Genomic DNA, 26797 nt, shown 5'->3' with positions numbered 1-26797 from the left:
GTGTCAAGCGGTAAACGTGTAAGTTGACCTTTGCATAGCGAATTATAACCCTGCGGTGCCTCGGTGCCTCTCGGTGCGCGACCGCATCATGAAAAATGTTATTGGAAAAAGTTGGCGTGACGCCGCTACGTTGATAGTGCTCACGAAGCGTAGTAAGCAGTCGCTGTCGTGCGGCGGTGTTAATTACGAAATTCTGTTGCAGACTCGGACGGGTCGCGGTGCGTTTCCAAACAGCGTGGTGTTCCCCGGCGGAGTTACCGAAGACGCTGACGAAGACGATCGCTGGCTACAGCTGTTCAGTTTGTTTGGTTACACGAACACAGATTTAGAGTCTCTACATCACGCTAATGGTCCTATCACTCCAATTTTACAAAAGAATCCCATTCGAAGGTAAAATTAACATATTATTTAAATTTAATCGGGCATCTCAACTACATTCCGACGTGCAGTCTGCCAATCTCGTGTACCTCTAATGGATATCATTAGTGAAGACTAAATTGATTTGGCAATTTACATTAAAACAATTGGAATTTCTTTTTCACTATGTCATTAAATGTCCTATTTTTAATGTAAAATTAAAAGATACCTATAAAACTATAGGTAATATAGATACACATTAATAATATGTTTTTGCCTAAATCTTTTATCTATGTCTGCTTAGAACCACAATATCCAAAAGCTAAAACACATATTTACTCATTCAACAGCGTCATTAAAAACCTGTTTTGAGTTAGTACCACAAAAATAAAAGTAATGGAATTCGTGTTAAATTGATGTTAACATTATTCATGAAAAGTAAAAGATAATTACTTACTGTCTGTAACATTTTTTTAGGCACATATCATTAAGAATTACAGCCATCAGGGAAACTTTTGAAGAGTTAGGGATTCTGCTATGCAGTCAGCAGCACAAGAAGCAAAAGGACGGCTTAAGGGCGGATTTCATAGCTAATATTGATGTTAAAACTTGGCAGGACAGAGTGAGTGTTTGTGAAACTTTACTGAAAATTACCGTTTTCCTCTTAATTTCATTTTTATGTTTTACAAATATAACTTGATATTATATTTATAATACCTTACATTTTCATGCTGCAGTTTTGAAACACTAATATCGAATCAGTCTTACTATGATTTTTTTGTTTTTGGGTGTCCCTATTTCAGAAGTGTTGTAAGCACCATGCAATCCTTGTTGTCTCTGATTATATTAGATCATTAATATCCGTTGACTATTCTCATTGTATTCTTCAATTATGATGAAGAGTTTGACCAGTGAAATAACCCATAGACATAACCCACTAAGTTTCCCGCGAGATCTTCTCAGTGGGCTGCTATTGGATGGATTCCGATCTGGGGGTAGATTCTGCGAAGAAATGCTCTTGCTAGTCTTAGCAAATTCTCACAGGTTGAACCCATAAGCTCACCTACTCGTCCAGGCAAAACCCCAAAAACCCTCTAATAGTTAGGAAAAAAAATAACCGTAATATTTCTATATTCTTAGATACTCACCATATGTTCATTTAATAAATTACTAGATAACATAAGATTACAGAGTTCTCAAATTAATGAAAGTTTAGAGCTAAGTAGCTTTCACATCAATTCTATTACAGTGTAATACAACATTTTAAATGTAAAATTCATCAGAAACTTGTAATTTTTATTCATTTTATGGAAACATGTTTCACTGCATAAAACATTGTTTGCTTTTGCTATAGATATAATTTAAATTTCACAACAATGTTTATTTACAATGTTACATAAGCCAAATATGAAACGGACTGTAAATGACTTGGAGTCCTTGAATAAAAATAAAGTATTTCTACACCTTTTTGTTAGCACTTAAGTGTAATTTTTTTAAACAACAAAAAATGTAAATTGACCCGTTTTAAATATTTACTCGTCCATGCTCGCTGCTTCGCTTGCAATAACTACTCTTAAAAAGACATTGGCGGGGTCCCATACTCAGCAGTGGGATCATAGATAACCTAAATTCTTCCCAAAGTTCAAATTATTAATAACAGACTTTTCTGGTCGTTCCCTCAATGCTGAGGATCGTGACTGTATGTCAATCTTCTCCACTCGGTCCGGTTCTACGCCATATGTACCGCTCCCTGTATCTGGCCTCCAGTCATCTCCTTGAGTTGGTCCACCCATCTAGCCGGCGCTCTTCCTCTAGCGCGCTTCCCCTCCATTTGTCCGATAATGATGAGTTTCTCCAGGCTGTGCAATGAGGATCGCATTATGTGCCCAAAGAAACTCCGGATCCTTTCCTGGCACATAGTCAGCAGGCGCTTGGTAAAACTAAATTAAAATTTAAAGTAAAACAGACTACACATACTGAATTTGATCAAAATTAGTTCAGTGATTTCGGTATGAGGTAACAGGCAGACAGTTACTTTCGTATTAACAGTAACATTGAAATATTTTATATAGATAATAAATATATGCATAATGATGTACACTAAAAACTTTTATCATCTATGTGAACTTATGATAATATAATTGATTGGTGGTATATAGTATTGTGAGCTTACACAGATAATGTAGGCAGCTTGCCCCTGGCATTGCTGAAGTCCATGGGCGAAGTTAACTACTCACCATCAGGTGGGCTCGTCTGCCTACAAGGGCAATAAAAAAACTAAAAAAACCCATCTTTCCTTTTATTTCTGCCCACAAGTAATCAATTCTTCTAGTTAGAAGGGTGGGACTGCCATTTTAAAAACAACTGATACTCCAACCTCATATTGCAATGCAGATGTAAGCATTTATGTTGTGATACCTATGGTTAGCATTTATTTAATGCAACGAATAAATAATTTAGAATATAATGACATTGCATATTTTCCTCCTAGAAGAATAATTTTGATAATTTCTTTGAATAAACTTTTTGGTCTTTATTGATTATGTCACTTTATGGTCTTTTTCTCATCACATAGCAATTTGTTTTAAAGATATTGGTCTTTTGCTTGTCTTCTAATATATCTTATATAATATAATAATATATTTCTGGCGCCCATAACACAGAAGCAAAGGATTTTCTTTGTTATAATTACAGCACGAAGACTGGTATAAAGTAGAAGTAAAAATCTAAAATATTATCATAAACAAACCCTCGAAACAGTATCAAGGAGCATGAATATGGAGAGATTATATTATCTGTAGACCTAAGTAGCCAATTGTACAACTATTGACAAATAATGATATCTAATAATAAGAGTCCATTTAAAAAACAAAAATAGTAAATACAGTATGATACCTTTTGGCCTGTAACAGAAATAAATTCTTTTTTCTTATAACAGAAACAGAAAAGAAATCCTTTTTTTTTTTAAGGTAAGCAAGAATCCAGAAAGCCTTTGGAACCTGTGTGAAGATTATAAGTGCTATCCAGACATATGGTCACTACATTACTGGAGCAATTGGTTAACTCCAGCCACTTTACCGAAGAGATTCAACACAGCCTTCTTTGTGACAGCGTTAGAGGAAAAGCCTGAGTTAAAAAATTACTCTACAGAAGTTGCCTTTGTTAAGGTAGGTAATTTTGTTTATTTTAATTCCTTCCTGGTTTTATATATATTCAAATATATAAAAGTTCCCTATCAATACCATTATTACACTAGAATTGCCATATATACCAATATTTTTATGTTGCTGGGTCGCCAAACTTAATCAACTGAATCCACTGAATCCATTTTGTTTAGATTGAATACTGATTAAAAACAAAAAAATGTCAAAATGTTACATAATGGCACTTCTGGAAATTAAGTTTATAAAGAGATATTTCTCATGAGACATTTCTCAATGCCACAATTTTATTAGAAGTCTTTCATTGTCATTGCATAGTTAAAAAAAAAACAAAATGACATTGGGCTGATTTTGTATTGTCTAAATAGCTTGAACATGACATGTCAATATGCATAAATATGAGAAAAATTACTTGATTTTGTTTTTAATAGCAATGCAAACAAAATAGCGTTAACCTGATAATAACCAAAGTAATTTATTCTCAACATCAAGCTCACCAACTCGGTCATAATCATATAATTGAATCAGATGTTGTCGCATATCTGTTAAGTGCATTATTACCTAAAGATGTTATACAATTTACTTATCATTGTTATCTCCTTATGATTGCCAAATTATCAAAGCTTTGAATGCATTTTACGGTAAAATGACTTTTTGTTTTTTTTTTTTATCACAATGATTTATGGACAAGCTCACGGCCACCACCTTGAGACCTAGACATCAAGTAGAAGTTTATTTTTTATTTGTTTATTGGGTTCTACTATGCCGATACTACATTTCCAACCAAAAGGCGCGTTTGCTTCGCGAAAGAAATAGCCTGATTGGTCATACTCTAAGCTGACAATAACTACCGCTACTAATTACGAAAAGAATTTTTTTTTTATTGCCCTTGTAGGCAGACGATCATACGGTCCACCTGATGGTGAGTGGTTACCGTCGCCCATGGACTTCAGCAATGCCAGGGGCAGAGCCAAGCCGCTGCCTACCGCTAATTGTCAGTTCAATTCTAGTACACAGTGATATTCTTTGATTAGGGAAATCTTTTTTGAAACACTACTTGAATATTTGGACCCTAAAATTGTACCATCATTTCGACGAGATACTGGGCGTATTATTACATTTCAATTATCAATAAATTCATCTCACATAATTCAATTTTAAATTCGTACAAATTTTAATGTTTCAGTGGTCAGACCCAACTGAGATACTCAACAGCAGTGACGTGAAGTTATACCCACCTCAAACATACGAACTGACACGGTTCTCTCACGTGAAGGACCTGGATGAACTGATTGAATTTGCCAAGAGCAACAGTTGTTATGGTCACGAACTTGTCTTTCCTGTGTACGTAAAAGTAGCCGATGGAATTCTGCAAATATTACCTGGTGCGTATATAAATTGTATTTTTTATTTATTGCTTAGATGGGTGGACGAGCTCACAACCCACCTGGTGTTAAGTGGTTACTGGAGCCCATAGACATCCACAACGTAAATGCGCCACCCACCTTGAGATATAAGTTCTAAGGTCTCAAGTATAGTTACAAAGGCTGCCCCAGCCTCCAAACCGAAACGCATTACTGCTTCACGGCAGAAATAGGCATGGTGGTGGTACCTACCCGCGCGGACTCAGAAGAGGTCCTACTACCAGTAATTACGCAAATTATAATTTTGCGGGTTTCATATTTATTACACGATGCTATTCCGTCACCGTGGAAGTCAATCGTGAACATTTGTTGAGTACGTATTTCATTAGAAAAATTGGTACCCGCCTGGGATACGAACACCGGTGCATCGCTCAACACGAATGCACCGGACGTCTTATCCGTTAGGCCACGACGACTTCAGCATCTTCAGACTCCATTTCATCAGACTCAGATCAGACTTCATTTACATAATACATTATACTAGAAGGGAAAACGCGCATTTTAATTTTAGTTTCGTTTTGTTTTCAGGTGACGACCTGTATCCCTCAGATGTAAACGACAATAATAATAATAATAAATATATAGACAAGACGATTTTAGAATTAAGAGAAAACTGTAAAACTATCCACAGAGCGGAATACCCAAAATCGAAAGATATCAAACCAGTGTTTGTAATTAGGAATTACAAACCATACAACCATATCGACATGGGTGATCGTAAAATTACATTACAAAAAAATTAAATAATTTTGCTACGAAATATAAATTGAGTAATCGCTTTATCGATTGATATTATTATTATTAGTACAAAACCACTGAACAATTTAACATTAAACATTTGCAAGAGTAGAATCACAGAAAGATGGCTACCTCCGGTAACTCGTGGCCTAACAGCCAGGATGATTATGAACTGATGGAAGTGATCGGGGTCGGGGCCACGGCCGTCGTGCACGCCGCCTTCTGCCGCCCGCGGGGAGAGAAGTGCGCCATCAAGCGTATCAACCTCGAGAAATGGAACACCTCCATGGATGAACTGCTCAAAGAGATTCAGGCCATGTCAAGCTGCAACCACGAAAATGTCGTCACCTATTACACCAGCTTTGTGGTAAAAGAAGAACTGTGGCTCGTTCTGAGACTTCTCGAAGGAGGAAGTCTTCTTGACATCATCAAACATAAGATGAGGATCTCCAACTGTAAACATGGAGTATTTGATGAAGCGACCATCGCCACGGTTCTCAAGGAGGTGCTTAAAGGATTAGAATACTTCCATCAGAACGGGCAAATTCACAGGGATATTAAAGCAGGAAATATCCTCCTCGGTGATGATGGAACCGTCCAGATCGCCGACTTCGGTGTGTCTGCATGGCTCGCGACCGGCCGGGACTTGTCCAGACAGAAGGTGCGACATACATTCGTCGGGACGCCTTGTTGGATGGCTCCCGAGGTCATGGAACAAAATCACGGTTATGACTTCAAAGCGGATATCTGGTCGTTCGGCATCACCGCGATCGAGATGGCCACCGGCACCGCCCCGTACCACAAGTACCCACCGATGAAGGTACTCATGCTCACGTTGCAGAATGACCCGCCAACACTCGACACCGGCGCCGAGGAAAAAGATCAGTACAAAGCGTACGGTAAGACTTTCAGGAAAATGATATCGGAGTGTCTCCAGAAAGATCCAACGAAACGACCTTCGGCGCCGGAACTGCTCAAGCACTCGTTTTTCAAGAAAGCAAAGGATCGAAAGTATCTCGTGCAGACGCTCGTCTCGAACGGCCCGAGCATGGAGACGCGCGTGCACAAGGCCAGCAAGCGACAACCTGGAGCCTCCGGTCGTCTGCATCGCATGGAGACCGGGGAGTGGGTGTGGGAGAGCGACGACGAAGAGGACGAGGACGATGACGCCGCCAGGGACCGACCCATGAACACCCTCGCACGTGCAGACTCCTCCGACTCCGAGGGTGAGGAGCTTGGCGAAGGTCGCGCTGGTTTCACGATCGGTTCGCTCACTGGTGGCGAGGCTCCACAGATCGACCTCGTATTGCGCATGCGTAATTCTAAGCGCGAGCTGAACGACATCCGGTTCGAATTCTCGGCCGGCAAGGATTCCGCCGACGGCATCGCCACGGAGCTGGTGGGTGCGGGGCTGGTGGAGGCGCGGGACGCCGCGTGCATCGCCCGACACCTCCAGCGGCTGGTGGACGCGCGCCTGTTCCCCGGCTCGGCGCCCCCGCCGCGCTCGCTCACCTTCCGGCTGGACTCTGCGGACCCGGCCGCGCCCTCCGACGAGAGCACGCTGCTCGGGTTCGCGCAGATCTCTGTAGTGGACTAAGCGCCGCCGCGCCGCAACCTGACGACCCGCCACGACGGATCCCATTAGCTCTTTAATGTAACGTAGTTCGATCGAATGAAATGTGAGTTTCGCGATCCGTTTGGGTCGTGTGGGAGTGAATCTGAATTTGTAAAAATTTGTGATAGTATTCTGTCGATTTTAGTCGCTTCGTTATTGAACATTGTATTCGATTGTATTGTTTTGCTCATAATTTTATTTTGTAAAGTTTATTATTTTATAGTTTAGCTGGATAAGATCTTGTGTAATGTCAGAAAGTCTTACGGCGCATAAGTACTTTTGTCATCTAAACACGGTCATTTTTCATTTGAACTACCGCCGCCCCATCATCTTACAAGGCACGGGGACATTGTGGCCGTGTGGAGTGAAAAGGAGCTTAAACTTGCGCTATCCTGTATTATCATTGGTGGTAAAAAGCGACATAATGTATCCTATGTAAACGTTAGTGCCATATGAGTATGTTTCTTGTACACGATGAATAAACATTGGCCGTACAGTCGCTACGGCCTTGAATTTAAAATTTCAGGTTTCTATTGCACTATAAGACGGTATTTTACATTGTTATATTTTGTTTGTTGCTTATTTTGGAAGTATTTTAATAATAAAATAAAACATGATTTTATCGGCTGAATGTTTTATTGAAACAATATTTTTGTCCACATTTGACTAAAACTACCTTTCCACTACGAATATTTGACTCGAAACTGTTGACGTACATAATTTCTGAACGATTACAAATTTATTGTATTTGGCATCATACATAGGTCTGATAATTTATAAATAAATAATCTAACTTTACTTTGTATTCTTAGGACTACATTGAACTATGGACTTTAAGCGATGGCGGTACAAAAATAACTTACTGTTTCAGTTGCATTTCTGTAATAGCGACGCGGGTTGGTCCACAAAGAAAAATTTATACTCTCATCATTATTATTAGCTAACATTCGTATCTCTATGCTACAAAACATTTTTTCTCTCGTATTACTCTACTTCGCAGCGAAGTTGAAATATCAGTAGCTTTGTACAATATTCTAGATCAGCTTAATTGACATTTTCTTTAGATTTTTTTATTTATCCGCTAGTTCTTGCGTTAACTAACAAGCGCTATGAGATATGATTTATAACAAATTAAAAAATACTTGTACTTCAAACCGAAATTTAAACGTGAATAAGTCATGTTTAAGAAAATATTATTTTTCTTATAAAATATTGAAAGAAAAAGTCCAAGTAATTTTACTCTTAGACATTTCACTGTGAATAATTACACTAGGAAATTTTAGAACTTAAAATTTGTTGGAAATATATTATTTTAATAATATTGTAAGTAAAAAAATCGAAGATCAATATTAAATTTTTATCCATCTTCAAAATAACACCCTTTGCTAGGTTAAGTATTCGGTATTAAGTATGTACTGCATGAACATTACATCATTAAGGGTAAAAAGTAAGTAAAATAATAAAAATAATCGACAATTTCTAGCAGTTTCCTTATTTAAATTCTAATAATACATACATGATTAAACATTCTGAAATAGACTTACATGAGTAAAAAATTATGTTTAAAACTAAAATACAAATTGCTTTTCGTTACTTATAGCTTACTCTTGGATATACTTTTTTAAAATGTAACATTGACTAGGGAGGAAAAATTATTCTAATATCTAAAAATCTAGTAAGGCATGAACATTTTCCAAAGTAAGTACATTCAAATACAATAAAAATATATTTCAAAGGTTTAAAAATGAATCCTTTATTTTGTATAAAATTATAGCACAGCCAATGTGGAAAGACAGCGTGAAAAAAACAGGCTCTATTGCATCAACAAAGGATAACGTTATGTTGGATGGCGACTTGAGATCGATTTTTTATTAATACATTGATCAATGAATTAACAAATATCCTTTTTTATTGAAATGTTTAATCCGATTACTCGAAATTCCACTCTGACCCACATTACAATTGTATAACCAAATAAATTATTGAACAACTTTAAAAATTCTTATAAATTAAGCTCATTATTTGACTAGTAAGAACAACGTTATAATTCATAAAATTTAAAATAACTTGTGCTCTGTAATAACACTATATTTTTGCATTGTGCGTAATTGTGCATATTTTCAAAATACCTTCTGGATGGAAGACAAAACATTAATTATCGTGGAATGTTATAAAAAATTACAACATTTAGAGATTCTATTCGAACATTTTTAGTTGTCTTTTGTTCTTTGGAATAAATATAAACCATCACCATAAATTAACAAAAATAAATAAGTATAGCAAAAAATATATTTAACAAGCAACAATTATTAAATGTTAAATGTTCTTATCTTTTTAAATAGCCTAATTTTGTAAATAAATCAATTTGAGATTGCACAAATATGAAGGCACAGATAAAAGAAAAGTTACTTAACTTTTTAATTGTCAGATAAATTATAGATTAATTACTACACATTATTTACTCTTTTCTAAATGCTTTACATTAGGAACGAGAAATATACAAATCCATTGTGCTATAATGTGCTAAGCTTACCAATAAATTGTACTGTTAAAAGCGTATAGGCGTGACTTAATATCTAAATGACTTGTTATTATTATGATAATATTTCATTTTAAAATAAAATAAAAAAGAGATTCGTCATTATCGAAGAAATTGAAAAAAACACAGTAAGAATGAAAAGTTAATACTGAAAAAGGGAATGTGAGTATTTTAAAAGATGAAACTTTTATAACGTTTTTTTTTTGTTTTGTTTTGTTTAAAACTGTATAATAACATCGTTTAAAAACTACTAAATTCTAAATATAAACGTGTCCCAAAATTTGACACTTTAATTTCGTCGGGTTAATCTTTAAACGGCACAACGCGGTTCACGTTAAGTTCTACTGAGGATTCGACGCTTGCGACATATCATATTATGATATTAAAACAGTTCAACGACCTTTCTCTTGACGTATTCCTTGAGGGGCGCGTAGTAGTACCGGCGCAGCGCCACCATTTCCGGCTTGTGCTTGACGGCGCGCAGAAAACGCACGTCCGTCTCGAACAGCAGGAGTGCGAACATACCTAGCGACAGCCACACGAACAGGAACGACGGCACGAAGGCGCGCACGAGGCTGAAGGGGCGCGGCGCGGGGGGCGGGGGCGCCGCGGTGGGGGGCCGGCTCCACTCCTCGCCCTGAGACGGACCCGTCTGTGACGTCACGCCAGACTCGGACGACGAGTGCTCGAACGAGTCCCGCATCCCGTACTCGGACGGACATACTGCGCACACAGAGAACAAATCGTTTAACATTATGTACGACTATGTATTCAATCATTTATACAGTATCAATGTTAACACAATAAATAGAGGCAATGTCTATCTGACTTCTTTCAAAAACACAAAAGTATATACGGAACCCTAACAGTAAGTACCTTATCCCAAGTAAGTACCTTCAATGTTCACATGAATGTGTATGATTATAATACATGCAACACTATTTATTTATTTATTTTTGAAACCAAACAGTAAAAAGCAAACATATACTATTTTAAAAAGTTGCTAAAACAATAAACAAACAAGTTTCCATCATCAAAACCACATATAGGTAGAAAGTGAACCAAAGAATAAAATAGAGAAATTTAGAAATTTAAGTTTACACAAAAAACAAAATCAACACAGTATGCACATATGAGGCCCTCAGCGCAAAAGTGGCCTCAACTTACCTAATCTTACTATAGTAAGTATGGAGACAATGAGGTCTGAATTTACTTTTACACTGCCTCATATGCAAAAACAAAACCACAAAAATAATGTTGACAAAGCCATCTGTTATCTATGGGCGAAACTAGGGATAGGCCGGTTTTGCATCAATTTTTTTTTTTTTTTTAATATATTGCAATATAGTAGAACCACGAATATGAAAAAATGTAAGATAGGCCACTTTTGTGCTGACGGCCTCAAATATACATCAACTTACACTTTAAAACTTAATAATACTCATCTGACTAAATCAGTTTATAAATAATTCAAAATAGCATTTCTCTCTGTTACGTGTGACAAACAAAAGATGTCAGCATTACAGAACTTAGTATCATACAACTTACTATAATGATCATTTTTTAATTTAACTTGCTGAAATCAGTATCAGTATATACAGAATCAGTATATATACCCGAGTTAGTTTTTTTTATTGACATTGAAGGCAAACAAACTAACGGATCGGCTAATGGACATCACCTATTTTAGGGGGCACAGTCGAGCCCTACCTGCCGATAACTACACTTTTAAACCTAGTTTTAAGAAGGACATATCCTAAAGTTCAAGAGACGACGTTCATTTTAGAGTCCGATGGTAAGCAGTTATAATGATCTTAAACTGCGAGATGGAGATGAGGGGAAATTTCGTCGGGACTCCATTAACAGATAAGCTATCATCAGTACAAACATGTATGACGTAAAATAACTGAATAATGCATCGATATCAGAGTGTGGTCAAATGTGTTTTTGTAGTTTTTTTTTATCAACATTTTAGTGCGGTTCGTTCATAATGAGTTGAAGATAACCTTATTTTTATTTTGTATTTTTAAAGTATAGTGGTGGTGTATTATAAAAAGGTTTTAAACCGTCTCCACACGTTTTATTATTATTTTTTTATTGCTTACGTGTGTGGACGAGCTCACAGCCCAACTGGTGTTAAGTGTTTACTGCAGACCATAGACATCTACAACGTAAATGCCGTCCGTCACCCACCTTGAGATACGAGTTCTAAGGTCTCAGTATAGTTTCAAGGGCTGCCCCGCCCTTCAAACCCAAATGCATTACTGCTTCACGGCAGAAATAGGCAGGGTGGTGGTGCCCACCCGTGCGGACTCACAAGAGGTCCTACCACCGGTAAAATTGCGTTGGGCGGTCCCTACGGTGCTCAATAGGAGCAACTGCTTCGCTTAAGCCAGCCGTCTTGCCCTAAACACGTCATTACGGGTCCTCCTGATCCATTAACGGTGCTTTTAGGTACCTCAAGGACCGGTCACCGTTCTCACCGAACCCGTCGCTCGCGACGAAGGGCTTGGCAAGTAAATTAACCCATAGACACAGCCCACTGAGTTTCTCGCCGGATCTTCTCAGTGGGTCGCGTTTCCGATCCGGTCGTAGATTCTGCGAAGCACTGCTCTTGCTAGGGTTAGTGTTACACTTCGGTTTGCACCGTGAGCTCACCCACACGTCAAGCTGAAGTAGCCTCTCAAGGCTATCAGCATAAGTAGAGAAAAAATAATTAAGTCGGGTACATAAGGGTAAGATCGGGTACCGACCGGCGGGCTTGTCGGCGGGTGCGCGCTCGCAACACGCCAGCGCGAGGTGCGCGGCGCCGTCCCCGCTCTCCTCCAGCGGCGCGCTGTGCGTCGAGCGCGGCAGACTGCTGTACCCTGGGAACACGCAACAACCGAGACTCTTACTACCACTGCCCAGGTGAACACGAATTACATAATCGCAAACAAGCAGTCAAAAGGCATATTAATTAAATTATTTTTTTACTGGTTGTAGGAGCTCTTGTGAGTCCGCGCGGCTAGGTACCACCACTCTGCCTATTTCTGCTGTGAAGCAGTAATGCGTTTCGATTTGAAGGGTGGGGCACCCGTTGTAACTATACCTGAGACCTTAGAACTTTCGTCTCAAGGTGGATGGCGCATTTACGTTGTAGATGTCTATGGGCTCCAGAAACCACTTAACACTAGGTGGGCTGTGAGCTCGTCCACCAAGCAAGGCAATAAAAAAAAAAAACAAGCAGTCAGAAGGCATAATGATCAAATTAATACTATCGTTACACCGGTAAAGAGTAACGACATATTATATCGCTGAATAGTCGATCAAATATCGAAGGATTTAGTAGCGCCCAGAACGCTCGAGAAGTACAACGCCATCTATTGACAGATGGCGGAAACTACTACTAGATATGTGTAGAATATTTTCGATAATTCTAGGGATGAGGTATCGGCTATAAAAGCGTTGTAGAGATGGCACGCGGTCAGTCTGTAATCGGAACTACTCGAAGCGTAACAAGCGAATTGAGAGTTTTAAAGTGTTTGCTGGGTGTTTTAAAGTGTTTGTGAAATATTTTAAGTGTTGAATACAGCTTTTAAGTTGTACTTTGGTGAAATTTTATTTATCCCGAACCCCAGCGCGTAACACTATTCTAACAGCATTCTAAACAGACTTCCCACATGTCCACGGCACGAACGAAATATGCTTCTAACTCTTTTGTCCGTAGATCTTGTAGGTTGTATGATACTAAGTTCTCTGATGCTGACATCTTTTACTTGTCACTTGTAGCATATAGAAAAGCTATTTTGGAATATTTATAAGGAGATTTAGTCCCGATGAGTATTACTTAGTGTTATAGTGTGTAAGTTGATGTACATAATAATATGTGCGTATTGTGTTGCTTTTGTTTTTTTTGTGTAAACTTAAATTTCAAATTTTCTCTTCTCTGTTCACTTTCTACTTATATGTGATTTTGATGGCAGAAACTTGTTTGGTTATTGTGTAAGCTATTTTTTTAAATATTATGTTTGTATTGTACTGTTGGTTTCCCAAATAAATAATAAATAATAAAAAAATGATTTGAAGCCGTCGTGGCCTACAGGATAAGACGTCCGGTGCATTCGTATCTAGCGATGCACCGGTGATCGAATCCCGCAGGCGCGTATCCATTTTTCTAATGAAATACGTACTTAACAAATGTTCACGATTGACTTCCACGATGAAAGAATAACATCGTGTCATAAAAACCAAACCCACAAAATTATAATTTGCGTAATTACTGGCGGTAGGACGTCTTGTGAGTCCGCACGGGTAGGTACCACCGCCCTGCCTATTTCTGGTAATAAACTCACCAAAGTCCCCAGTCATCGGCGTAGACGGAGTCGCTGGTACGCTCGAAGCTTTCCTCTTTCCTCCAGCACTGGAGCCTTCTTCCTGAAAATCGGTATATGTGTATATAGTTTTAAATCCTCATAATATTATGAACACCTTTAACAGGTATTTACAAGGACTTTTGTTTTACTAAGTTCCCGATACTTGGACGGTGCTGCAAATCATGATCACGGGCAGACTGAAGACTGGGTAGGATCTTAAGAGCAGACATACCTGTCTGCCCTCTTCCGGGCCCTTTTTTTCAGAGATACCACTGGAACGACGACCGACGATTCGCCCCAACAATACATATCCAATTAAGGTATACACAGATTTTTCAGAATACCCAAAAAGCATTTAAATCAAAAGAATTTTCTTAAGATACTCTTAAATAACAGTATTTACTATGTCTATATTGTATTATTTAACATATGAAGTAATTTTGACAAATATGTTAGGTAAATCATGCATAATTTTTTTTTATCTATTTAATTTTAAGAGAAAATTACTAAGTTTTTATTTTATTTTTTTATTGCCCTTGTAGGCAGACGAGCATACGGCCCACCTGATGGTGAGTGGTTACCATCACCCATGGACTTCAACAATGCCAGGGGCAGAACCAAGCTGCTGCCTACCGCTTAATACTCTCCACAAGCCCAGTGCTCTAAAACTGGGTTGCTATAGAGTGTTTCTGCAAATATATTTTTAATTATACTACTTAGTCTGGCCATAAATACTGTTACAATTAAAAATAAACAAAATATTATATTTGAATTTGGAATCTGTCATTTTTATATGATTGCTCATTGGTTTTCTCATTTTGGCGCCAAAACATTGTACAATATTTTGCGATATTAGAATGGAGTGGGGTGATAAAGAGAACCGAATCGCTTGATTGCATTACACAAATTAAGTATGGAGCCAAATGCAATTTTTAAAACTCTCCATACGCTTGGTATTAGTAAAATGTTTGTGTACCGGGCTATTGATAGGTGCAATGAGACCTCCTCTGTTTGTGACAGAAAAAGATCTGGCCGTTCACGTAGTGTTCGTACGAAAAAGGTAGTCAACGCGGTAAGGGAAAGAATTCGAAGAAATCTTGTCCGAAAGCAAAAGATTTTATCTCGGGAGATGAAGATAGCACTTAGAACCATGTCGTGTACTTTAAAAGATGACTTAGGACTTGCAGCCTATAAGAGACGTACTGGTCATTTCTTAACTGATAATTTAAAAGAGAATAGGGTGGTAAAATCGAAACAACTACTGAAGCGGTATGCAAAGGGAGGTCATAGAAAATTTTTGTTTACGGATGAGAAAAGTTTTACAATTGAGCAACATTTTAACAAACAAAATGACCGTATTTATGTTCAAAGCTCTAAGGAAGCTTCCCAATTAGTCGACAGAGTGCAACGTGGGCACTATCCGACTTCAGTGATGGTTTGGTGGGGTATTAGCTATGAAGAAGTGACTGAGCCATACTTTTGTGAAAAAGGTATCAAAACATCGACACAAGTGTATCAAGATACCATTCTTGAGAAGGTAGTAAAGCCCCTTAACAACACCATGTTCAATAATCAAGAATGGTTCTTCCAGCAAGACTCGGCGCCAGGTCATAAAGCTCGGTCTACGCAATCTTGGTTGGAAACGAACGTTTCGGACTTCATCAGAACTGAAGACTGGCCGTCGTCTAGTCCCGATCTTAATCCGCTGGATTATGATTTATGGTCAGTTTTACAGAGTACGGCTTGCTCTAAACGCCATAATAATTTGGAGTCCCTAAAACAATCCGTACGATTGGCAGTGAAAATTTTTCCCATGGAAAGAGTGCGTGCTTCTATTAATAACTGGCCTCAACGTTTAAAGAACTGTATTGCAGCCAATGGAGACCACTTCGAATAAGCTTTTTATACTTTAAATTGTTTTATATTTATGTTTTAAACTAACACACTGTAAAAGTAATAAATGTTATTTGCAATAGAAATTTTTGTTTTTTCCTTTGTCTCAGTATTTATGGCAAGACTAGGTATATTCCAGAGTAGGACCATTAGTATGTTCGTTTTTGTAAAGTACAGACTGAAATTTATATATAAAATTATTTTTCTTTTTAATTCCATCTATGCTAAATTCACTATTTCACTATACTAAAAAGAGGCAAACATACATCTATATGATTTTGTCTCTCATTTTTAGAATGAGATAGAACACTTCTGAAAGTTTCACTTCAAACCGCACACATGCTTTCTCGTAAGTTACGACTATTATAATGTTATAGATTTTTAAGTTATTTTTATTTATTTATATCTTCACAGTGATTATTGACAATACAATAATACTTACGCTTTTAAACAGTTAATACCGTGTCATTGAATTGTAAAGCAAAAAAATATAAATTTTAACAACATAGGGAGAAAGAGTTGCACACGGGGTTTGCTAGAAATGGAACCTTGAAATTTGACTTCAAAATCTGTTTGTTTGTACCTGAGGCTCCCTCGGTGCCAGGAGGCCGTCCCTCTCGAGGATCTCCCTCTCTGTCCGCCCCACGTACTTAAATTTCGTTCCCCACGAGAACAGTCCCCCGCCAGAGTACACGCACGCTTCCGACGATGACGACAAACTGTATTACCACACCATTACCATTACCACACCAATCAAATTTAACATGACGTTTCTACATACAGACATACATTTTAAAACGTGTTCTATGCGTGTAAAATGGAGGGAATAATGTAATAAAACCTATGTTTTACCGGTGGTGAGTCTTGTGAGCCCTCACGGGTAAGTACGACCACCTTACGCATATCTGCCGCGAAGCAGTGATGCCGTTATACCAAGCAATCTCAGAGACTCAGACCTCAAGAAGGATGGTGGCATTTACGATGTCTATGTATCTACTCCACACTTACAGTAAAGTAGTCAGTGAACTCATCTGTTCGTAAATAGTTATTATAAAAAATATTCTATTAATACTTGGGATAGGATCGTCCTATGCTAAATATGACTAAGCCGATTGTAGACCAAACGCAAAGCAAAATTATTACATTTTTAAATTGACTCGTGGCTGATACTAAAACGAATCCCCAAGTGATAATATAGATACAAATAAAACACTTTTACTCATTTAAAGTCGTTTGAAAGCAAAAAAATATATAATAATTAAAAAAAACATGGTATCAGTTGTTATAAATATTTTATGAACAGATATGAGTAGAAGGTTTATTTTGATAATATCCCGAAAAACAACCCACGCTTTTTTTACAATAAAATCATATTTCCTTACACTATTTTTAATTCAATTTTTTTTAATTTATTTTCTATTTTTTAGTTGCATTTTCTATAAAAGCGTATTTTGTTAGTTTTTTTAAACTATTATTTATTTTACATTTTTTAGTTGTATTTCTATATGTTTTTTAATATTGAAATGTCATCGGTCCTTACTAAGTATACCAAAATTTCGAGTTAATCCGACGTTTTGAAGGGGATCAAAACCATGTTCAAAGATTCCGTTACATATTAACATACTAACATACATACATCTGAAGCTAATAAAACCGTATTAAAAAATATTCATGACTATTTAACGTAGTCTAAAGATTGTCAAAATACATCATTATTTGTAAGGCACGTTAAAGACAAAATTCAAAGTGTAGGTAGGTACTCACGTGAAGAACAGCATCTGCTCTATGGCACAGCACCAGACGTGACGACAAGCCGCCCCGCTCGGGCACTTGAAGCCGACCGTGTGTTTTTTCTGAAACATCATTACGAGGGGTGAAAGGTTTAAGCGATATTATTGCAACTTTACAGGAGACTGGAGAACTATTAAAACTTTAGGAAAAAATATGATAACAAAAATAACTTCTTCAGCTGTTTAAATATAGATGTTCACCTATTGAAGTTCGATTAAAAACATCGTATTATTGATGCTAATCTTCTTTTTCCCCACCTTAACCCACTATTTCGGCTCCGCACAGCTAATCTTTCTCTTCCATTCTCTTCTATCAGCCGTCATCTAAACACTCACTCCTCTCTCTCTCTCTCATACCATCATTCACACACTCCATCCATGTCTTCTTCGGTCGACCTCTTCCCTATCTACCTTGCAGTACCATTTCCATATATCTCCTAGTCAAATGCATTCTTGATGCTAATATCCAAATACAACGCAACTTTAATTACAAAGATAAATGTCGCGTATTAAACAAAATGTCGCTTAAAGCAATAACCTCACCCCTCGATTAGAACTGGTTATTATGAAATAAAATCGCTAGTCAATTAAGGGCAGTAAACTTTTTTAATCGACTTTCGAGGCATTAGGTCGTTGTCTCAATTGCATTAATTATGACTGCGGCAAAGACAAGCAGTAGAGCGACACTTGTACGAGCTCACATTTTTCCTTACCGCCAGTTATGTCTTTCTTTTTTTTTTCAAAGACACTTTTATTAGATGACCTTTAACTATGTATGTAACGGCGTAATTCAACTTAATATTCATTAACTTATTGTTTTACCCTACCAGCGGTAGCCAAACGGGTTATTCCAGCTATGCGCAGACTGGTAAGTGAGCTCACGGACTCAACCAGAAAGAATTTACTAACACTAGCCCTAGCAGTGCCTCACAGAAACTACTACCGGATCGGAATCGCGACCCACGGAGAAGATCTGGCGAGAAACTTAGTGGGTTGTATCTAGGGGTTAGTTCGAACTTTTCTTCGTAATCGACAAATTCTACGAGGACGGTGACCGGTGCCGGTGCTTGAAGAGCCTAAAAGTGTCGGATCCCCGGATTCACCGAGAGTGAATCCGGGGATCCGACATGACACGTCTCAGGCGACCGACGGCGGCTTTGTATTGCCTCATCGTCTAGGTCAGATCTAGTCAACGTCAAGACGTCCAATTTAACGTGAAAATTAGGACACGTATCAAACACTGCTGAAATTTTTATATATACATATTTAGTACTAGCTGAGTCCCGCGATGTTACCCGCGGTTATTGTCGTACCGCGGTTGAGGGCACGGGGCGAAGCTAGTCTAAAAAAAGTAGCCTAAGTTACTCCTTATATCATCAGCTATCTATCAGTGAAAGTCCCGTCAAAACCGGTCTAGCCGCAATATTTCAAAATATGAGTTATTCTCTTTTTTTCAGACGCTCATGAGTTATCGGTACTTTATTGTTTCAACTATCCAAACAATGCATAGCGAATAAACAAAACAAATTAACATCATAAAAGATGAAAGCAAACTACGAGGATATATTGGAAGTTTATGATCATAATATTTAGTTTTAAGCTCTTAACAGAATATTTACGCTTTATTAATTCTAGTTGCTTTCTTTTAACACGTAATAGATTTTTAATGAAATCAGCTTTAATAGAGGTAACCTGTCGTAATTTGAATTCTTGTAGGATAATTATCTAAATTTCTTCAATAATTTTACGTTATATATATATATATATATAATAGAATTATAAACAATTTGTTGATACTTTAAAAATATAATTAAAATTACTGTCGATGCACGGACATCTACGATCGCGCGGCGCGGGCGCCGGGAGGAGGACAGCGGCGCGGCGTGGGGTAGCGGATTTACACCGGCTTCGTCGCTTCGTGCAGCAACGCCGCCCGCGACACTTACTTGTTTTCATCTTGTTTTACTTTTTTTATAAACTTACCAAATAATACAGTCCACTCTTTTATTTAATATATCACCGGTCTATCCCAGAGCAGTTTGTAACAATTACTTTTACGGTTTACTCTCTTACTAATACGTTATCGATTTTCATATTATATTACCTAGTCAGTTCATAAATTCTGTCACATGTTTAATGTAAAATAATTGAAACAAGTTTATTCATTATGTAACCATTCATATACCAAAATGAACTTAACAAAACATAGATTCTTATGACACTAAAGTTTATTCAAAATGACCTCTGTGATTTTGAATACAGGCCTTCAATCTGCGCGGCCAGTCGTCTATCGCAGCACGAACGAGGTCCATGTCAATATCGGGGGCTGCCTTAATCAAGGATGTCTTGAGTGACTCCAAATTGGGATGAGGCTTTGAGCACGCCTTTTCCTCCAAGTGTTGCTATATCTTGTAATCTAACGGATTCAAATCTGGACTGGAGGAGGGCCAGTCTTCGTACCGGATGAAGTCGATTTCACGCGCCGCCAGCCAGTCTTGTGTGCTCTTCGCTCTATGAGCTGGCGCCGAATCTTGTTGGAATACCCAGTGCCTGTTATTGAACATGGTATGAGAAACAGGTTCCACAAGGTTCGTCAGGACTGTATTTTGATACACAACTGCTTTCGTTTTTACACCTTTCTCACAAAAATGTACCTCTGTTAAGCCCCAATAAGAAACTCCCAACCATACCATGAGCGAGGATGGAAAATGAACTCGTTGGACACGCGGAATACGGTTGCTCGCTTCTTCAATACTGTGTGCGTACACCTTATCATTTTGTTTATTGTAGCTCTCTTCTACGGTAAAAATTTTTTCATCCGAAAAAAGAATTTCCCGATATTTTTTTCCCGCGTACCGCTTCAACAAAGCGCGGCATCTCTTCAGTCTCAGGTCCATTAGACGAGCATTCAAATGATGTCCTGTTTTTCTTCGATATGCCCGAAGCCCTAAGTCTTCATTTAACACCCTTTTCGCCGTGGTTCTGCTTAACCCAATCTGAAGGGCCAACAGTTTCTGCTTACGTTTGGGATTTCTTTGAATTCGCGCCTTCACAGCTTTTATCACTGCTGGAGTCCTAACAGACCGAGGGCGACCACTTCTTGACCTGTCATCTACACTAGAGTCTTCATTGTATCGTTTGATGGTACGATAAACGAATCTTTTGGTTATATTCAAATTTTTCAGTATGTTAAAAATTTGAATTGGCGCGTAACCGCAACGATGCAACGCAATAACTGCAACACGGTCTTCTTTAAGCGTCCACTCCATATTTAAAAATGAGTAAAATTCTAAAAGTATACATTTTTATTTTCATGAACAATTCGAAATTCGAATTCAATAAACTTTTTTGTGGCCAGCATTCTAAAAGAAAAGTTTTTACTGTGTGACAATACTTATGACCTGACTAGGTATTTTTGACGTTTCGAGTTTTCGTGGGCACGGACTCACCAGTAATGAAAATAGTAAAAGCGAGATTAAGCCTTAAAATAATTTTTAATTTGTAGAAGACGCTACAACATTAAAAATAATTTCAAACGACCCTAGAAATCACAGATCAAACATACACAATAACGTTAATGTGATAGAGCGTTTAAAGTTGACTTAACATGACTCAATTGAGCCAAGTGATTCATAGCACTATCCATCAATATCACTGCGCAATATCGTGGCATTAAGGAAATGACATAATCTTTATTAAATACTAGTTGTTATGCGTAGGCCTCCCACAAGATGGACCGACGATCTATTGAACTTCGCGGGAATCCGCTGAATGCAAGCAGCGCAGAACCGATCTTTGTGGCAAGGATTGTGGGAGGCCTATGTCCAGCCGTGGGCATCTGTGGGCTGATAGAATAGAATAGAATCCGCGACTACACTCACGTGGTCAAGAAATAGTATCAGTGTAGTTTCCCGTCGGAATGAGATGTTTAATCGGGATTAAAGGTAGCCTACGTCGTCTCCTAACGTAATACCATCACTAGAAAAAATCATCTTAATCCCTTTCTCCGTTACGACATGAAAAGAGGACAAACAAATAAACACACTTGCACTTTTATAATGTAAAAAAAGGATTGCTCTAAATGTGAGCGCAGTCCACCATTAAGTGGACTCTCGTTTTTACCATCGCACCGCCCGCCACCGGAGTAGAGTTCATCCATACTACCTGGAGCCACTGCGGTCATCCACAGTGCGTTTCCAGAGATCTTTTTTGCCACGTACCATCCGGCTATGGAATGAGCTCCCCTCCACGGTGTTTCCCGAGCGCTATGACATGTCCTTCTTCAAACGAGGCTTATGGAGAGTATTAAGCGGTAGGCAGCGGCTTGGCTCTGCCCCTGGCATTGCTGAAGTCCATGGGCGACGGTAATCACTCACCATCAGGTGGGCCGTATGCCCGTCTGCCTACAAAGGCAACAAAAAAAAAAAAAAAAGTGGTTGCAAAAGTTTATGGATATCAAGATGTGGATTATCACATACAGAGAGAGGCTCTAGTCTCGACTTTATTGTATAACAGCTGTGGGCTCTTCAAAAGACACCGATCGCTGTTTCGCGTCTAAAATACACATAATGGCAGCACCCACTACACTCAAGCGCTGTGGCGGTAGCCATCATACAACACATAAATGACAGATGCCTGAATCACGCCTACATTTAGCCCACTGAGTTTCTGGCCGGATCTTCTCAGTGGGTCGCATTTTCGATCCGGTAGTAGATTCTGCGAAGCACTGCTCTTGCTAGGGCCGTGAGCTCATCTACTTGCTCTGAGAATCTAGTATAATCCCTCAAGGTTATTAGAATAAGTAGGAAAAAAAATGTTACATTTTCAAAATAAGCTTGCATAATTTAAACAAGTTCCGAATAACATTTAAATCGTCGGCCTACCGAGCAACAATACCCGGTTGTTGAAATGAAAAATTTCTTTACTTTGTATATTTCAAAATAAATCAAACAAATCCATTACATTATTTAATTTTTAAAAATTACTTCGGTCTGCAATAAAGCATTATCTGCTATATAGATTCGTAGATTCCAGAACTTATTCGATCGCTAGATGTAAGTATCTACCAAATCGAAAATTAGATAAGATTATATTCTACGTCAAACAAATTTCCTTACATTAATTAATGTTGCCAAACATGTTGCAATATTCATGCGTTATTTCACAAGTACAAGTAGATAAGGATTTCGTTGCGAGACATATCGTAATGTAAATCACTATTTACTACATATTGTTTATTGTTTAATTTCGTTGCAATGAGGGTACTCCCGATCTCTACTCTGACTGACCCGTGTCCGGTGCTATCTAATACTGTCTATGGATGTCTATAAAATCGTCAGTCCGGACACTTGCCAAGCCAAGACCAAGCCGGCCTTGAAATTCTGGTGTAAGCCAATCGTTTAAGCTTACACGGGTAACTACCACTGAAGATTTCGATGTGCAACCTAACCCACAAATATACTTATTTTCTTGCCGGATCTGCACAGCGGTTCGCGATTCGAATCCGGTAGTACATGCATTCACAAAGCAGCTACCCTTGAGCTGTTAGGTCTCTTCGGAGACACTCGAACAGTACTTAGCAAATCCTACACCCCCCCCTGATTTCATGAATATTTATGTTCGTTTTTAAATCTGTAATTTAGGTTTGAAAAAAAATATTATGTAGAGAAATTACTGACATATTTTTGTCAGAACTTGAAATTTTTAATTAAGTAGGTACCTTTAAATCGTTTTAGATGACCTTAACATCGCACACGGTAGCGCTGACCTTTCCATTAACTAAATCTAATTACAACACACACAATATAATGTCACGCATTGTTTTTCTTTGAATACCAGTAGTGATATTTCATAATTAATTGCATTGTTAATAAGTACTGTATGAATAACATTGGATCTTTATTTTACCTTGTTTGGGTGCATCCTGGGATACAGGAAAAATTTAATCGCGAAGTCGAAGGACACATGCTAATAGTGGTGACCGTCACCAAAAATAACATGTTACAAATGCTTACCCGCGCTTTTAACCTTTTGCTAGGACATAATAATATACTTCTTTTTTTTTATTGCTTAAATGGGTGGACGAGCTCACAGCCCACCTGGTATTAAGTGGTTACTGGAGCCCATAGACATCTACAAAGTAAATACGCCATCCACCTTGAGATATAAGTTCTAAGGTCTCAGTAAAGTTACAACGGCTGCCCCACCCTTCAAACCGAAACGCTTTACTGCTTCACGGCAGAAATAGGCGGGGTGGTGGTACCTACCCGTGCGGACTCACAAGAGGTCCTACCGAATGTCGGTGTTCGAATGCCGCAGACAGATGCCAATTTTTCTAATGAAATATCTACTCAACAAATGTTCAGGAGTAGCTTCCATGGTGAAATAAGGATGAATGATGAAGAATGCAATTAAAATGGAACCCGCAAAAAAAAATTGTTTGCGTATATACTGGCGGTAGGACGTCTTGTGAGCCCGTATGGTAGGTTCCACCACGCTACCTATTTCTGCAGTGAAGCACTAAGGCATTTCTGTTTGATAGGTGGGGCAGTTGTTGTACTTTAAAACCGAAATTTAGAACTCATGTCTCAAGGTGGGTGGCTAGATTTACTGTAGTAAAACTGGCACAAAGAAAGAAATTATGCTCATTTCACTTATAAATCTGCCACAAAACCCTACTATTAATAGTGTTGAATTCAAGATATTAATTTAGCAAGACTCTTACCTCTGGGTAATTCAAGTGAACAATAAACATTCTCCCCTCAAAGTTGATCTTGTGAACTTCTGACCATTTGAAATGATTTGTTTTCCTACTGCCTTGAAATGTTAATATGCCACTGTGGTTGATACCTAAATATAACTGGTTTCCTCTGTGATCCTAAAGCAAATAGAATTATTATAATAATTAATATATTTAATTAATTTGCACATTTCTCATATTTGCAGAACTTCAAACACTTTGACTAGCAAGATTCTAAGTTATATTTGAGGTAAAAAAATATATGAAATAAGTTACCTTAACTGGATGCGGGTCCACTCCATAAGTATCAAGTTGGCAAGCAATCTTTAGGAATGTTCTTTCGGCTTCTTCAGTTGACATACCCTTAACTCCTCCACCACCAATGGGTGTGCCTTCCAATGGTTCCCTATGTAGTTCCTAGAAAAGAAATTTAATTTAAATATAAATAAATAATGAAAACAACAAGGGTGACATATAGCAAGTCAGTGACCCACCATCACTGCCAAGTTTTATACCGGCTACCAGGACAAATCAAAGAATTAGAGCTAAGTAGAATAAGTTAGATATAAGTCCTCAACTTAGCAGTGTACATAGTTTCTCCTAAAATAACAACCAATCATGCCCACTGAGCTAAGTGATCAATTATTTCCATAAAATTTGTAATATAGCAAATTTAAAACAGTTTTATTAATTCACATACCTGTATCCTACCTTCAATTGCATCTGTTTGTCTCAATAACAATCTCATTTCGCTCACATAATTACCAATGTGGATAGTTGAATCATAGTCTCCCAATTCAACTGGAATATTTTTGTTTCAATATTATTATATTTCAGTATTATTATAATTTTTGTATTATACTTTTTTAATGACCTGCACCAGTAGATGCGTGTATTGTCTGTCTGTACGCTCACAATATACCCTACCACCAGTAATTAGAACATAAACAGGACAAGCTAATAAAGGTTTCATCTAAATAATTTCTGGATTCTAATATAAACTTAAACTACTTACACTGAGATAAAAACAATATCACCACAGCCAGAATAAAATAAAATAAATGTATCAATAAAAGACTATGAAGAAGAAAATAATGATCTTAAAATATTTATACTCTAGCATACTTTGAATGATGAGAGCTCCAAGCATGGCAGCTTCATTGGCTGTACAGTACAACCTGCCATGAAGTAGATCCCGCTTCAATTGCAAATATATTTGGAATCTAGTCACATCTTCCTTTAGTAGTAAAGGATTAGGTGGATAGAACTTCACTCGAAAACTGAACAATATAGGCGAAGCATCTGAAAATTAAATAGAATGCCTGAACAGTTATCTTAATAGTTTATAATAGGTTTATACTATTGCAAACTGTTTATAAGTTTATTATTATTATTTATTATATGTATTATATCTAAAATAATGAATACCTTTGACTTGTTTGAGGATGAGTTTAGCCATGTGTAGCCAGTGCTGAAAGCGAAAAAATATCTATGAGCATTCCCAATTTTTGGTTCCGGTCTTATGAGGTTAATATATTGGAAACTTACTCTCTGTCCACTTGCGTCCACATATCTTAAACCAAAGTAGTCAGACTCTGTGAGATTCAATTGTTGACACACATGTTCTAGCAGAGATTTACCCTTAAAACTAGGCTGAAATATCAATTAATTCTCAGTTAATCGAAAAACAAATAAATGAAACAATTGTAAGATAGAACTTACATGAAATTCACATTCTAAAATTTCAGTATCCTCTAAAAGTCGCACAGTGCATTTATAAACAATATCTCCACGGCTTTTAAACATTTTTCACTTTTTTTGTTTATAACACACTAGCTTAGTTTATTTAGGAGTTGTGAAACTTTTAAACCCTAAATATAACGTGAGTTACATTCAATTTCGATTTTATTTTCTCTTTTATTTCGCATTTCGATTCGATTCACTTTTGATTTGTTTCAGTCAGAATAATAAAATTGGAGAGTAGAAGTCCCATATTAGTAAATAATCTGTGATACCACCTATAGTGAGGTTCAATTTCTACCCGTAGACTATACCTAAATAACGAACTATATTAATGGAAACAAGCAAACTGACACAAAACTAGTGTAGGTACGATACAGTATTAAAAACTCGGATGTAAATTTTACGGAGCGGATATGCTGTTCGGCTGTTCCGTCACTGTCATT

General features: G+C 37.7%; 3 protein-coding genes across 3 annotated transcripts; 2 read left to right on the top strand and 1 right to left on the bottom strand.

Annotated features, from left to right (window-relative positions):
* On the top strand, nt 1-7921 carry LOC101735660 (acyl-coenzyme A diphosphatase NUDT19; the record flags this gene model as incomplete). The annotated part of the gene is made up of 6 exons (XM_012693682.3): nt 1-18; nt 203-390; nt 835-979; nt 3327-3524; nt 4705-4903; nt 5471-7921. Coding segments are annotated over 6 exons (963 nt in total), but the record flags the coding sequence as incomplete, so codon positions are not given.
* Nucleotides 5805-7921, top strand: LOC101735523 (serine/threonine-protein kinase OSR1). The gene has a single exon (XM_004929963.5). It carries the CDS (start codon nt 5805-5807, stop codon nt 7275-7277), a length of 1473 nt encoding a protein of 490 aa, XP_004930020.1. The 3' UTR covers nt 7278-7921.
* LOC101735392 (FERM domain-containing protein 5) lies at nt 7913-26795 on the bottom strand. Its single transcript, XM_004929962.5, has 12 exons — nt 26334-26795; nt 26160-26264; nt 26040-26082; nt 25737-25913; nt 25312-25412; nt 24888-25028; nt 24597-24749; nt 17847-17935; nt 16666-16801; nt 14169-14250; nt 12588-12701; nt 7913-10557 (listed from the first exon to the last, which is right to left on the bottom strand). Exons 1-12 carry the CDS (start codon nt 26415-26417, stop codon nt 10217-10219), a joined length of 1566 nt encoding a protein of 521 aa, XP_004930019.1. The 5' UTR covers nt 26418-26795; the 3' UTR covers nt 7913-10216.
* Nucleotides 26796-26797: the final 2 nt, after the last annotated feature.

Source organism: Bombyx mori, chromosome 5 (genome assembly GCF_030269925.1).
Source record: "Bombyx mori chromosome 5, ASM3026992v2".
Classification (NCBI taxonomy): Eukaryota; Metazoa; Arthropoda; class Insecta; order Lepidoptera; family Bombycidae; genus Bombyx; species Bombyx mori.
Note: the sequence above shows the minus strand (reverse complement) of the source record. Positions and strands in the feature narration are given on the sequence as shown.